This window comes from Nicotiana sylvestris, chromosome 3 (genome assembly GCF_000393655.2).
Source record: "Nicotiana sylvestris chromosome 3, ASM39365v2, whole genome shotgun sequence".
Taxonomy (NCBI): domain Eukaryota; kingdom Viridiplantae; phylum Streptophyta; class Magnoliopsida; order Solanales; family Solanaceae; genus Nicotiana; species Nicotiana sylvestris.
In genome coordinates, this window is record NC_091059.1 from 141,947,012 (window position 1) to 141,961,442 (window position 14,431).

General features: G+C 36.1%; 2 protein-coding genes across 2 annotated transcripts; one reads left to right on the top strand and one right to left on the bottom strand.

Annotated features, from left to right (window-relative positions):
- Positions 1–2,773: 2,773 nt before the first annotated feature.
- LOC104234381 (uncharacterized) lies at positions 2,774–5,582 on the top strand. The gene is made up of 2 exons (XM_009787936.2): positions 2,774–3,307; positions 5,099–5,582. The coding sequence occupies exons 1-2, from the start codon at positions 2,907–2,909 to the stop codon at positions 5,202–5,204; spliced, it is 507 nt and encodes a 168-aa protein (XP_009786238.1). The 5' UTR covers positions 2,774–2,906; the 3' UTR covers positions 5,205–5,582.
- Positions 5,583–6,280: 698 nt separating this feature from the next.
- LOC104234380 (ABC transporter C family member 10-like) lies at positions 6,281–13,403 on the bottom strand. Its single transcript, XM_009787935.2, has 12 exons — positions 13,186–13,403; positions 10,393–12,460; positions 9,908–10,228; positions 9,740–9,826; positions 8,968–9,555; positions 8,694–8,858; positions 8,048–8,342; positions 7,716–7,930; positions 7,335–7,640; positions 7,168–7,231; positions 6,856–7,095; positions 6,281–6,773 (listed from the first exon to the last, which is right to left on the bottom strand). The coding sequence occupies exons 2-12, from the start codon at positions 12,436–12,438 to the stop codon at positions 6,661–6,663; spliced, it is 4,440 nt and encodes a 1,479-aa protein (XP_009786237.1). The 5' UTR covers positions 12,439–12,460; positions 13,186–13,403; the 3' UTR covers positions 6,281–6,660.
- Positions 13,404–14,431: the final 1,028 nt, after the last annotated feature.

Consider the following 14,431-nt stretch of genomic DNA (forward strand, 5'->3'; position numbering starts at 1 on the left):
AGTGATTCTCACCTATTGCAATTTAATTACTTAGATTATATCTATATTTTAACATGGAAAATCATGTAAACTAGTAGAAATTTTGAAGAAAACCTAGAAAATTTGTATTGTTGGATTTTGACCATGATTTTGGATATGAAATTGAGAGCCAATTATATATTTGAGTTCATGAGGTTGGGATAAACTTTATCTTAGAAAAATTTCGGAATCTGGGCACGTGGGCCCGAGGGCGATTTTGCCAACTTTTCGAGCGGAGTTAGAATTTTATATAAATTGAATTGTTATGAGTATTAGGGTATATTTTCATTGATTTTCCCATTATTTGGCTAGTTTTGAAGCGCTGGGACATCAGTTTGAGTCGTCGGAAGGGGCTTGGAAGCCGGTTATTGAACTTCGGAGCGAGGTGAGTCTCCTTTCTAACCTTGTAAGAGGGAATTGTCCCCATAGATGAAATAATTGGTTATGTGCTCCTATTTGTGGGGGCTACGTACGCACGAGGTGACGAGAGTCCGTGCGTAGCTACTATTATATTTAAGTCCGGGTAGCCTAGGACCCAAAAGCATGCTATAGTTGGAATATTTGTAATCTTATTGACATTTGAATTGCATAAACCCTATCGAATTGGTAAATGAATTTTTAAAAAGTTTAAATTTTATTTTTCTTAAATCATTAAAAGAGAATTGGCTTTTATTGGAATAAACATTCCCCGATAAACTCTTAATTGGTTGTTTGACTACGTGTATCTATGTGTGCCCGCGTCGCATGTATGATTCGTGAGCGGGGTATTTGTTTATTTATGTTGACCGCGTTGTATGTATGATTCGCGAGCGGGGTAATAGATGCATCTATGGTTCGGGCCGTTCGACCCTTGGTAGTGCACATTTTACATTTCTGTTGGATCGAGCCGTACGACCTCGACATGATTTGCGCATGCTTGTATTGCTTGCCTTGAAACTTATTGAAGTTGTTATTGCCCCTTCCTGGCTTGAGAATATGTGTATAAATGATGAAAAAAGAAATTTAGAAATTTCACATAAAAGAAAGAATTGTTTACATGTTTCACTCTATTGAATTATAAATCATGTTTATATAAATCATCGATTCATTATGTTACGGACGTATCATTATTGGACCACTAGTAAGTATCAAAGTCAACCTCTCGTCTCTACTTCTTCGAGATTAGACGAGATACTCATTGGGTACACGTTGTTTTCGTACTCATACTACACTTGCTATGCATTTTTGTTGCATAGGCACATGCATCACTAGTGGCCTGGCGGGCGTAGCAACATGGTTGATGTGGAGACTTAGGTGAGCTGCACTTCTCGAGACGACCCGCAGCCAGCAGAGTTTCTTCCAGATTATTGTATTTATTTTCTGTCCAATTTGTATTACGGACGGTTGTTGTATTGTATTGCTTCCTAGAAATAGCTCATGCACTTGTGACACCGGGTTCTGGGGTATTTTGTATTGACTTCTTGACATGTATATTTAATTTGAACTGAGTATCTTTTACTAGTAAAAATTGAAGAAAAATCAGAGTTTTTCACAATTGTTTAAATGAGAATTTAATTAAGTATTTATGGTTGGCTTACCTGACAGCGGTGTCCGGCGCTATCACAACCCTTAGTGGATTTTGGGTCGTGACACGTGCAATAGGCTTTTTTTTTGTTTTTTTGTTTGTTTATTTGATTAAATTTTTAAAAAAAAATCCTATCTCTTATTTCACTCTGTTATATTGCATGTTATTTCTGAATGATTGAGTTGATCGATAGCATATTTGAATAAAATATTTAATAGTATATCCACGTATATTTGTTTAGCAAAGATGGTGAACTTTGACTTCGAAACTAATACATATTGATTAATTAGTTCCAATATTAAGTATACAATTATCTTTAAACTTTTTAAAAAGTGTGAATATATATTTGTAAGTAACTTGTTTCTGCAATGAACTAAAACTAATTTAAGCTAATTTCAATCTCCTAAAGAGTCATAAAATTAACGTGAAAGATATTAATTATACTTATGTTAGTACTTCAAACAAGGAATTAATTTATACAATGTAAAACTTAATCGATTTCTAAATATTAGGAGTTTCTACCGAGTTCAAATAAGGAAGAATATAAGGTCCAAAATTTTAGGTGATTTCAAAATCCTAACTATAGGAAAATAATGAAATGACTATTTTACCTAGTATGAAATTAATTTTTAAAGAGTAAAAAAGACGAACGACATTTCGCTAAGGGCCTTCGTACATTTAATATAATATAAATATAGATAGATATAGATATAAATTAACTCAATAAATATAGGATTCTAACACCTCCCATTGACTAGAATTTGAAGCATAAATAATATAACATGGGGTGTATTGTTGCAGAAATATATATATTGAAAATTATACCGAACTCAACCTAAAAATTGGGTCACTAGATCTAGATGAGATCGCTCAAAATCATAAAAGAAGACAATTGTTTATTCTATCAATTAATGTAATACTTTAACAAATGAGAAATTATTTTTAAACTTAACAAAACATAAGATACAAAGAATCAATTAATTTGTTTACCAAACTAATTTGAATTAAATCAGTTTGTCACTTTGGTTGAAGTTTAATGGTTAGATAACCGTGATTTATCGTTTAGTATTTAAATGAAATCAACTTAAATATTACGAAATGAACATAAAGTAGATTTAAAAATTGCAGCAATTTCAATTCTTGAAGTTTTAAAAATTGTATCGAAATGGAACTTAGCAAATGAATCAAATATTGATGACGTAGAATAATTCAATGGTATAGCTAGTTTGGGTTGAAATGCACAAATACGACGTCGTTGGAATCCTATCTTCATCTTCCTTCAACCACATAGGCGGAAGCAGAGTAGTAGAGGAATAGAACACAAATGTCGACCATTTCGACTGCATCGCTTAGCACAGACAGATTATTATTATCTATTATTTCTCCACCACCTTCAAATTTTTCAAGATTCTTTCTTCCAAGTCCTTTACTTCTCTCCAAATTCCGTTCACGTCCCTCTCCTCTTACTTCATCTTCACCGTCAAGGACAAGGGTGGCATGTTCCAAGTCTTCCGAAGAAGCAGAAGTGTCTCAGACAGTGGACGAATGGCTTCAGAAACTTCCCGATAAGAAGAAGGCTTTGTACTCTCATAGTTTGCCCTGCATAGAAGCCTGGTTGAGGAGTTTGGGGTTTTATCAGAGTAGAGATGATAGAGCTCTTTGGTTTGTTGAAAAGCCAGATTGGCATGCTCACTTGTCACTTGATATCACTGACCTCTATATAAGGTTAGTGTTTAGTACACCCTCCATTCCACCTTGTTTGACACTATTTCCTTATCATTAGTCTCTTCTAAAAAGAATCATACATTTCTAAATTTGTTAATGAGAAGCTTTTATGATCACATAAATGTTATGGTATGTTTAAGATCGTGCCATATTTAATGGCACTTTTCAAAAGTCTTATAGCTACACAAATGTTATGACATATTTAATATCACAAATTTCATGAATCTTTATTTCTTTCTTAATTTCATGCCGAGTCACCAAACAAATTGAAACGGAGGGAGTATTATCTTGATGAACAGTTTATAATTAAATATCATTTTTTAAATATATACATTGGTTTAATGGAGCTGCTTTATGTATGTCTTTGGTATTAGAATGAAATGGGCCTAATTGGAGCAGAATGTGTATGGAGGATTCATATGGCCAAACCCAACTATAGTTTGGTTGATTGGGTGATTAATAGGATGTTTTCTGATTTTAGGTTTGGAACAAGATACAGTTTTTAGTGTGAAATTCATGATCAAGAGGGTAGCTTGAAAATGGCCCATTTATCAATATGCACAGTTATTATAAAGGATCACTTTTTTAATATGTCTTGTTTGGTTACATTTAGCTGATTTACACGTGTGTTTTGGAATGAAATGGGCCTAATGGAAGAAGAATGTGAATGAAGGATTTGTATGGCCGAACCCAACTATGGCTTAATTGGTTGAGTGATTGATAGGATTTTTTCCCTGATTTTAGGGTACTGGAACAAAATTTCATTTTATGGTGTGAAATTCATGATCAAGAGGGTAGCTTGAAAAAGGCCCATTTATTAATATGATTTGGTTCTTATTAATGTGGGAAGTTGCTTTCTTCACCACCAGCATCTGCTGTTTATGACTAAATGTTGGAGTTAGAAGAGGTTACGCTGGCTTAGATTTGGTTTTACAAAGAAGGGTTGTTTGGTCGATTAATTGTAAGAAACTACCATATATAGGTTGTACTGTTCGAATTGCAATCTATTTTTAAACATAAACTTTATTCTTTTTTTTTTTTTTGATAAGGAACATAAACTTTATTCATTCAAGTTATATTCCAGAAAAAGAAAATTGTACATATACTAAATAGTGAACCCGCTTTTGATAAGCAAGTCCCGTGTTAGGTTTATTTGATAACTCAATCATGCTTAATGCTGAAAAACCTGCTAAAACAATATCCGCCATGAATCCTGAGTAAACTATGCGGATATATATTTTTCATTCGTTGCTTGCTTTTTCCTTCTGGTACGATTGTACGCTTTGTTAATCTATTGAAAACTTCTTTGCACTTCTTAAAAGTATTAATTTTAACATTTTGGTGTATGATGCAAAAGAAGCTACCAGAAGTCCCAGATGCTACTGTTTATAAAGAATAAAAGTGAATCAGGTAACAGCATAATAACTTACATTGACAGCGGTTGAAAATGCTGTGTATTGGTTATATATAGATATTATTGGATAAATGTCTTTACTTACAGAGGAATCAGGCCTTCGGATGGTTTCATCCTTTTTAGAAGAACAAGAAATTGTCTTTCTCTCGTCATAAAAAATAAGCCGTCTTTCTCACTTTGAAATGCAAAACATAGTTGTGAAGAATTTTGAAGAACTAAATTACTACTAGTCCTATTGACATTGTCGTACTGTGATCAACAATTACTAGATCATACCAAACTATATTGTGGCAATTCTTGATTGCATATTTCAAAGAATACTGCATCACCAGTTTGAACTTTGATCTAATACATGCTGAATGTTTCTTGAAATACAGGTATCTGAAGAGTGGACCTGGAAATCTTGAGAAAGATGTTGAGAGAAGATTCAGCTATGCACTGAGTAGGGAAGATATTGAAAATGCCATACTTGGAGGTCCATAAGGATAAAGATTTCACGTGCGGATGTCAGTTACCTGCATTGCTGATCCGTCTCAATTTCAAGCAATTCTAATGATTAATTTTTCCCAAGAACTCATAGAGATAACAGTGGAATCTTAATTATTTTAGGAGGGATCTTTAGAGAGATATTGTGGGGTTGGATTAAGTTTAAGTGGTATAGTGATCTTTGAGAAATATTGTTCTCTTTCATAAATTACCTGCTGATGATCATCTACTTCTATTGATGTTTGTCATTCAGAACAAAAATGATTAGAACAGGATTTTAGGCTAGTTCATATACTGTTGGTAGACAACTATTCATATGGATCGGAATTCAGGGTTCTTCTTTCTTTTATATATATTTTTTTGGTGATTTTATAAGTTGGTACTTCCACTTAATTGTATGGCTCCTCTGTGATATTGGCTGAAGTGTTTTTTTCCCCTTTCACTTTTAAGTTCAAATATCAGGATCAAGATTCTAAAGATAAGAAGATGCTGAGAGATTAAATTAAAGTTGGTCTACAGATACAAGTGGTAAGACCGATAATTCAGATCCAAGACCTGGCTTATGAAGTTGTTTGGACCACCAACATTCCTGTTCTAGTTACCATGGTTTTGGTATGAATAGCATGGCTACAGAAAACCAAAGATCTTTTTTCCTTAGGAAATGCTGAGAGATTTACCGTTTTAATGATGTTTTGCACTACACAGATTTTCTGATGCAGCACTGAAGTTTAGGCAATCATATGCAGACTCTTGTTCAATATTTTCATTTTGGCAAACTCGTTCAAATTGGTTGAAAGCAAAATTGGTCCTATATAGGATATAGTACAGATTTTACGAATAAAATGTTATTCGTCACGTGGTATTACTAGCAAGAGATGTATCCTTTCTTTCATTATTTGTTAGATTGCACCAATTGACTATGGAATTGCTAGCCCTTCATCCTTAATAACGATGGAGAAATGTTACGGCTTATTAGCTGACAATAATAGCATAACTATGTCATGACATTCTGAGAATTCTTTAACTGGGGATAAGGAATAACAAGATGATATTGTGCGTCTATAACACAAACGTCTGAAGTGCCGAGGTGGCAAATAACTTCATTTATACTGGTGGAAGATGGTATACATCTATGAACATACATCCGATGAAGAATATGCGTACAAAATCAAGAGGATTGACATAAACTACAATTATACGGGCTCACTACCTCCCAAGCTTTCCAATCTGCACTAGCATGTTAAGCAATTAGAATTCTGAGCACCAACTCCTTTACTTCTTTTAATGCCCCACAGTCCCTATGTTATTCCAGATTCCTAATCTTGATTAACTTCACATGCTCATGGAAAGTAGATCGATCCTAATGGCGGCTTGTGGGCAATCCACAGCAGTTTCAACTACATGGGCAGTATGTTTTAGGCCAAAGAAGATAATGCAAAATATGCAGTTAGCTTCAATGAGATTCTGCTGACTGATAATGAGACCAATACTCCTTCACAAGCTGCCCGAAGAGTGAACCTTCGTTCTTCATTAGCTTCATTGGTTCATCATACTCAACTAGCTTTCCTGTATTCATCACCAAAGTTAAAAGTCATTACAACATAAACATACTCATAGTAGTGTTTCAAAGTAAACAAACAGGTCTTACCATCGCTAATGGCCAGAACCATTGTACAATCCATTACTGTGGGTATCCTATGGGCAACAGTAATAACAGTACTATTAGCAAATTCTGTCCTAATAGTTTTCTGCAATATCATATCAGTGGCATTGTCGATCGACGCAGTTGCTTCGTCAAGCACCAAAATCTTGGCTTTCCTCAAAAGAGCACGTCCCAAACAGAACAATTGCCGCTGCCCCATGCTCCAGTTTGATCCATCTTCCACAACTGAAAAGACTACCAAAGTTAGAAGCACCCCACTTGGATAACACAATCAGACATGTTCTTAGAAAAGCTTACCCAATGAGTCAAGCCCCTTCTCTTTTTCCTCAACTGCCTCTTTTAGCTGACACTTCCCAAGAACCTGTATCAATGAAGATGACAATGAAATCAAGAAATTAGACACATTCACCATAAAATTCGAAAAAGATAAATGACCCAATACATAATAAGTAAACGCAAATTACCTCCCACATTTCGTCATCAGTATGCTGACATAAGGGATCTAAGTTGTATCTTACTGTTCCATTGAAGAGTGTAGGGTCCTGAGGTATAATCCCAAATCGGGACCTTAGATCATGGAGACCAATTTTAGAAATGTCAATTCCGTCTACCAAAATCCTTCCACCTGCTGGCTCCACTAATCTAAATAGGGCACCGATGAGAGTAGTCTTGCCACTGCCAGTCCGGCCAACAATACCAATTTTATGACCTCCTTCAAATGTACAAGTGATCCCCCTAAGAACAAGCGGGGAATCTTCCCTATATCTGATCTGTTTTGGAGAACACTGATCAGCATCTTGATCAGTTCTAAATACAAGAAAATTAGGTGGTGAGAAGAAATTTACCTGTAAATCTTGAATTTCAACTTTACCCCTTGTTGGCCAATTGACTGGCGGACGGTTTTCTTTAACAATTTCAGGCGCTTCACTTGGAATGTGCATATACTGGTTAAGTCTTTCTACAGAAATAATGTAGTTTGCTAGCGTGCACTGGTTTTGAATGGAAAAAACAAGAGACATGTTTAAGGAAAGACCATAGGACAAAGCCATCCCAATAAATCCTGCAAAAGAATAAGCGGCTGTTATCAGAAAAGCTCTTCTGTTTAAGCGAAAGGTTAAGAAACAATAACGTAGAGTTCTTTATCAAATCCCAAGAGTAATATTAGTTAATGGCATACCTGAGCTGAAAGTCCCCGGAGGAAGCAAAACCATGCAAAGTGCCGAGGATGCTAGAACAATTGCACTAATAGTTTCAAGTCGTTGTATCAACCACTCATTTGCTGCAAAATTGAGGAAGAAAGGACTGGCATTTATATCGATTAGCTCAAAAGTCTTCATGAAAAATCTGTCTTCCTCTTTGAATGCTCTTATAGTCACAGATCCGGCAATAGATTCAGCAAGATGGTTGGCCACAAATGATTTGGTTGTACCGTTTATCCGCATCAACTCTTTGGCAGACGCATAGTAGTATTTCTGCCAAGAGTAAGAGAAAGTCAAGAATCCAATTTATCAGCTACTGCTGGCACATAAGAGAATAGTGCTGCAGAGAATTGAACTTTCATAATCCTCCAATCCTAGTCAGAGAATCTCTAATTTATTTGAACTCCAGACTATCATATATTCAAACTATGAGCGTATATGGAAAACGTTTAACTATAAATTCTGTACTATTTTCATACAAGAAGCCGATGGGCAAAGACATGAAATTCAAAATTTAATATATTGAAGGATCTATTGCCTGGATGTTCTACATAATGATTGAGAGTGTGTATGTGCAAGGGGTGTATAAAGGGTGCTGAGATAAATCAAACACCCATCTCTTACCTGCAACTGAATGGCAAGACAAACCATTGGGATGGAGATAACCAGAACTTGCCAAGTGACAACGGCTAGCACTGTAAGATTAGAGTAGAAGTTTGTGGTAGCTCCAAAGGCAAAAACCAAGTTGAATGGAATATCAAGATCAACTATACTCAAATCTGATGAGACCTGCATACATGGGAGGTAGTGGAGAGGTGGCAAAAATGGTTAGGTCCATAAACATCCTTAATATCAACGTTATAGCTTATTTTTCAATGATCACATTTGATGTATTTACCCTGCTTAAAATCCTTCCCAGAGGTGTAGAGTCGTAAAATGACATAGGAGCATGGAAAAGAGAATTTAGTAGCTGTGAGAACAAGGACTTTGATGATTGCAAACCCAAAAAAACCGTTGACAGGGATCTAGAGAGCAGAAACAGCGTTGATACACCTCCAATTAGCAAGTAAACTGTAATCAGTCTCAAAGTGCTAACTTGAGGATTATCAACATTTGCTGCCATCCAGGAGTTCTGTGTTATCTGACCAACCACAAACGTTATGTGCGAGATTACAGCCACAGCAAAGAAGAAGTACCCTTTGTTCTGATTTAGATACTGAACATAAGGCTTAAATCCAGTGTCTCCCACTTCTCTCTCTTCTTGCTTAATCAACTGATCACCTACAGAGGCTATAGATTTTTTGCCGGTATCAGTTTTACGAATTTCTCTTGTATGAGATTCCCGCCTTGATGAAGAATTAACCTCTGCAACCCTTTCTGAACCAGCAGTCTCTTTGTGTGCATCAACCAAGTCCTGAAACTCTTTGCTCGAGGCCAACAACTGATGATATGGCGCTGCATGTAAAATTTCTCCATCTGACATTAACTGTGTATAAAAGTAGACATATATAAGGACACTTCTTGTAAATATTACCATTCAGTTTCAAAGACTACTGTGATTTTACAGAAAATATATCAGGAGTTTGAGAGTTTACTTCCTTTTTTTTTTCTTTGAAAGATAAATGATAAGAAGTCGTATTAGAAAGAGAAGTTCATCAAGAAAAACTAACCAGAACCACATCAAATGCAGGAAGAAAATCAACTTGGTGGGTCACAAGCAAGACAGTTTTCCCTGAGAGAGCTCCCATGACATATTCCTGCAAAAGACCAGTTCAGACTTGAGCTTGCAAATCATAAGAAATTCTATGAAGCACAATACTGTCAACAAAATTTCTCACATTGAATAGGCTACTAGCAGTATGGGCATCTACAGCACTGAATGGATCATCCAACAGATATATATCAGCATTCTGATATAATGCACGAGCAAGTTGAATGCGCTGCTTTTGACCACCACTAAGATTAACTCCTCTTTCACCTATTTCAGTGAGATCACCATAAGGTAGCAACTCAAGGTCTTTTAACAGTGAACACTTCTCCAAAGTTTGCTGGTATCTCTGGCTATCCAGTGGAGAACCAAACAAAATATTTTCTCGTATTGACCCTGTCTGAATCCATGCCGATTGAGAGACGTAAGCAATTGTTCCATAAACTTGAACCTGCAGAACATAGAGAATCTATAATCAGTTGGGACTACGGAATTATTTTCTTAGATATGCATGAAGTGAAGTAAGCTATGAATGTGCCTGCAATAACAACTTCGAGAACCTACTTGTCATTTCCTTCCTAGCAAGGAAAACAGTAACTAACCAATGCAACTTACAGTTCCTTGGATACTTGGAACCTCTCCAAGCATTGCTGCCAAAAGAGTTGACTTTCCCGAGCCCACCTCCCCACATATAGCAATCTTCTGTCCGGGTCTAACCTCCAAATTAATATTTCTCAAAGTAGGCCGAGACGGATTCTCTTCCCATGAGAGATTAGCTGATTCGATAAGTATGGCATGATCAGGACTTCCAAAGTTGTGCTTCTGCCTAACATTTGCATTTTCCAGCTCAGGGGCCTCAAGGAACTTGACAATCCTTGCAAAGGAGACCTTGGCTTGAATCACCACACCAATAACATCTGGAATGGTTCTCACTGGATCCTGAACTAGACGTAAAGTTGCTACAAAGGTGAAAACATTGCTTGCGTACAGTGGAACACCTAGGAAATAACAAGCCCCAAATGTTGCAGCAGAGACCAAAACAGGTGATGACCAGAAAAGGAAACTATTATATGCCTTGCGCAACTGAACGGCTGATAACCATTTCTCTTCAACTCTCCTCATACTTTCAATGACACTTTTAAAATGAGTTTCCCATGCATATAATTTCAGAACTTTCATATTTATAAGAGCTTCTGAGATAGCCTTGAGCCTATCATCTTGTGCTACCATTAGCTTGGTCTGGAATTTATGTTGCAACTTTGCAAGAGGGGTATTGCACAGCACAGTTAGTACAATCACTACCAAGGATGCAAAAGTTGCAAGTCCAACTGCGTGGAAGAGAATGATAAGTGCAAAGCAGAGCTGGACACTCGTTGTCCAGGTCTGATGCAACCAAAAAGGAAACTCTCCAATTCGATAAGCATCCACAGTTACGTAGTTCATGATTTCGCCACTAGAATGCATCAGCTTAGCAGCATTGGATAGTCTTATCTGCTTCTTATAAATGGCTGCTGTAAGTAAAGACCTTACTTTTAGACCAATTAGTCTGCTCCTGAAGTACCACTGCCTTTGTGACAAGGATTCCAAGTTCTTTGATATAAAAAGCAGAATGGCCAATAGAAATCCCTCATTTTTAAAAGCTACATCTCCTTCAGCAACCTTAATGAATGCATTAAGAAGCAGCGGACCAGCAGAAAGAGTAGTTATTTTCAGCAGCGCGAAGAATCCTGACACAATTAGCTCCTTCCGGTGACATAACACAATTGTCTTCAAAATGGATGGTTGGGAAGAGGGATCAACTTGTTTCTGTTTGTTCAGTATATCCATAAACATTAAGTAACATGATTCAGCACGATCGGCCTCACGTAATTTGGGTATGTCTTTATCCTCAAGAGTTTTCTGCTTCCCTTTCTTCATCAGTGAATTCAACCACCAAAATGACATTTTATTAAGAATCCCAGCCTTAGCAAAGGAAGTGACAGAGCTAATCGAATCGCTTTTACTGATTCCATTGGCAGCACCATTTAAAGGAGCATAAAGATCAGTTTCATCACTCTCTTCATGCCGCAGCCCCTTGTAGGTGCATAACAACAATAAACATGCTCCTACAAAGGACAAAACATCTAGAGCTATCTTCATTGTTAGCACTTTATCAAGAATAGCCACAACGACGGACATACCAGCAAAAATTCCAGCAAAGACGAAGGCGAGAATTGACAAGAGCCTCAGAGGGGTTCTTGAAATATGTTTTCCCCGAAGGCTTGCGGTTAAACTTATGGATAACCAAGTAATTCCATGGAACAAGATTAGTAACCACCAATGCAGTGGTAATGTACTATGGGTTTTCTTCACCTGATCTTCAAACACCCAAATGAAAAAGGACAAATACAGTATCCCCAGTAAACCATTGAAAATAGCAGAAGCCAACTGCAAACGTGAGAACACAGAAAAGCGAGCAGGAATATTGGTGTATTTTAAGGATGTCTTAGAAAACAGTGTCAATAGGAAGAAGAGCAGGAGTATAACATCGAAACAAATGATCAACGCATGATTGATACAAGATGAAGGGTGTGCCACGGACACCCAATCAGCAGTACAAGGCTTTCCATTCTTATTCGAGCAATCTGATGCTCCACAAAATACAGCCCAAATGTCCTCCATCTCCTCCTCCAATTTCTAAGCCCTGAAATGAAATTTCAGTCCAAAGATTTAAACTTTAATTAGTACTCAATAAATCCATGCAATGGGCAAATTCAACATTTCAACTCCTGGTATCACGAATGTATTAACTTGATCAGACTAGTGAAGGAGCATTCTAGTGGGGGGGAAACAGGAAAAAAGGAGTGGAAAAAAAAGTGCAAGATAAAGAATTATTGCAATTCACAACTTTAGGATCAATTATTGCAAAAAGTAAGATGAAAACAGCAGCCAAAAAGGTCCCAAAAAAATGCCAAAAAGAACTTGATGTACCTTAATATGTTATTTACAACATAAATGTGATCACAGATAAAGATTTAGATAATCACTACTATACATCCACAGTCCACACCACTCAACTGCTTTCATGCTAGACAGTGAGACAACACAAAATAAAACTGAAAGCAAGAGCGGTTCCAAGAGAACAGGAAGCGGTTAATTGGTGCTTATACAACAATGTATTGTCACTTCATATCGAGCAGCGAGAATCTACTCAGCATAATATGATAATAAATTCAGATGCGAGATCCAACAAAACATTTAAACAACAGTAATAACACCGAACCAAAGACCCCCCCAAAAAAATAGAGAATATAAACTGGCCAACAGCTTAAATGTAGGAAGTGAAAAAACAAATATGCTGCGTGCGCATAGGATGCCCAGTAATGTCAGAGAGTTATAAATTTGAAAACATTAAACAGGAGGACTAACCAGAAGAGCAGAATGTGGACGACAAAAAGGCCGCGAGTTTCGGAAATTATCACCAATTTAATCCTTAAATAAAACAGAGAATTAAGTTCATACTGAATAAATTTGTAATTTCATTCATGTTAGGCAAAGCGGCAGACAAACAGTATAGTATTATAAAATTCGGCGTGTATAGTTGACAATTAATGTCTTAGGGAAGTATGTATAATTTGATGGCTATGGGTTTGTTCTTGTTATATAGTACTCCTATTAATGTGAGATAGGGTGATCAGAGGCGGAGTTGCATTTGTATAGCGTCAGCGCTCACGTATCTGCTGTCTAACAAATGTTGTTGTCTTTTCCCTCTCACTATTTTTTCTCCACTCCGGCCTCTAGGCGCGCTCTCTCTCTCTCTCTATATATATATATATATGGTGAAACTAGCATGTATTAGCCAGTTCTCGGATTGTTAATTGAAAAATAATTGTTATTTATGAAGTTGTTATTTTATGCGGATATAAAATCTGTGCAAAAATACTCTAGTTGAAACACGAAAAGTTTTATCATTATATGTTGGATTGTGGAGCTCCTGCGTTTAAACTCCCAGTATATATTATTGAAACTGCAGTACAACATATTATGTTCGAATCTCATATATAAAAAATTTGAACTCCAGTAAATTACACTGGACCATAATCCCGTGCCCCTCCTTAAAGGATCCCAACTCATCACCCTGGAATTTTTCTGAATTTTAAGAATTTTTTCTTTAGATTTTATTTTACATTAGAAAATAACTAAAAGTCAATTACTTTTAAAATTGTGGGTAATTTTGAATTGGCGGTCGTAAATCAGACATTTCTAATTTCCCCCATGTATGCCTCAATTTGATTGACTATTAGATGCTAATGCCCCTCAACACTGACACTTTTCTCGTTATTTGCTTCTTCTTTTCTCCTTTAAGAGTTTAAAACTTTTTTAGCATACAAAATATTTATGTGGTTGGATTACTTATAACATAATTACTTTTAATGATAAATATTAGTTATTGGTAATATAATAACAATGATAACTGATATGTTATCATAATGACATCCCAATTTTGTAGTAATTTATACTCGATGGAATATATTAATGACTTTAACATAAAAGTTCAAATTGTTGTCCAATTCTGAAATGGATTTAATTCATGCACTTGTACACAAAAGTTTTTTCACGACAACATGATGCTTAAAAGTTAATGAAATAAAATATACTTTAGAACCTACTGAAA

What these genes read in the sequence shown, in the direction of transcription:
- LOC104234381 (XM_009787936.2), top strand. Translation starts at nt 2,907, where the DNA reads ATGTCGACCATTTCGACTGCATCGCTTAGCACAGACAGATTATTATTA. An exon ending in ATCACTGACCTCTATATAAG is followed by an intron (nt 3,308 to 5,098) that starts GTTAGTGTTTAG and finishes CTTGAAATACAG; the next exon opens with GTATCTGAAGAGTGGACCTG.
- LOC104234380 (XM_009787935.2), bottom strand. Translation starts at nt 12,438, where the DNA reads ATGGAGGACATTTGGGCTGTATTTTGTGGAGCATCAGATTGCTCGAAT. An exon ending in TTCCAAGTATCCAAGGAACT is followed by an intron (nt 10,229 to 10,392) that starts GTAAGTTGCATT and finishes TATGTTCTGCAG; the next exon opens with GTTCAAGTTTATGGAACAAT. An exon ending in CTGATGACGAAATGTGGGAG is followed by an intron (nt 7,232 to 7,334) that starts GTAATTTGCGTT and finishes TCATTGATACAG; the next exon opens with GTTCTTGGGAAGTGTCAGCT.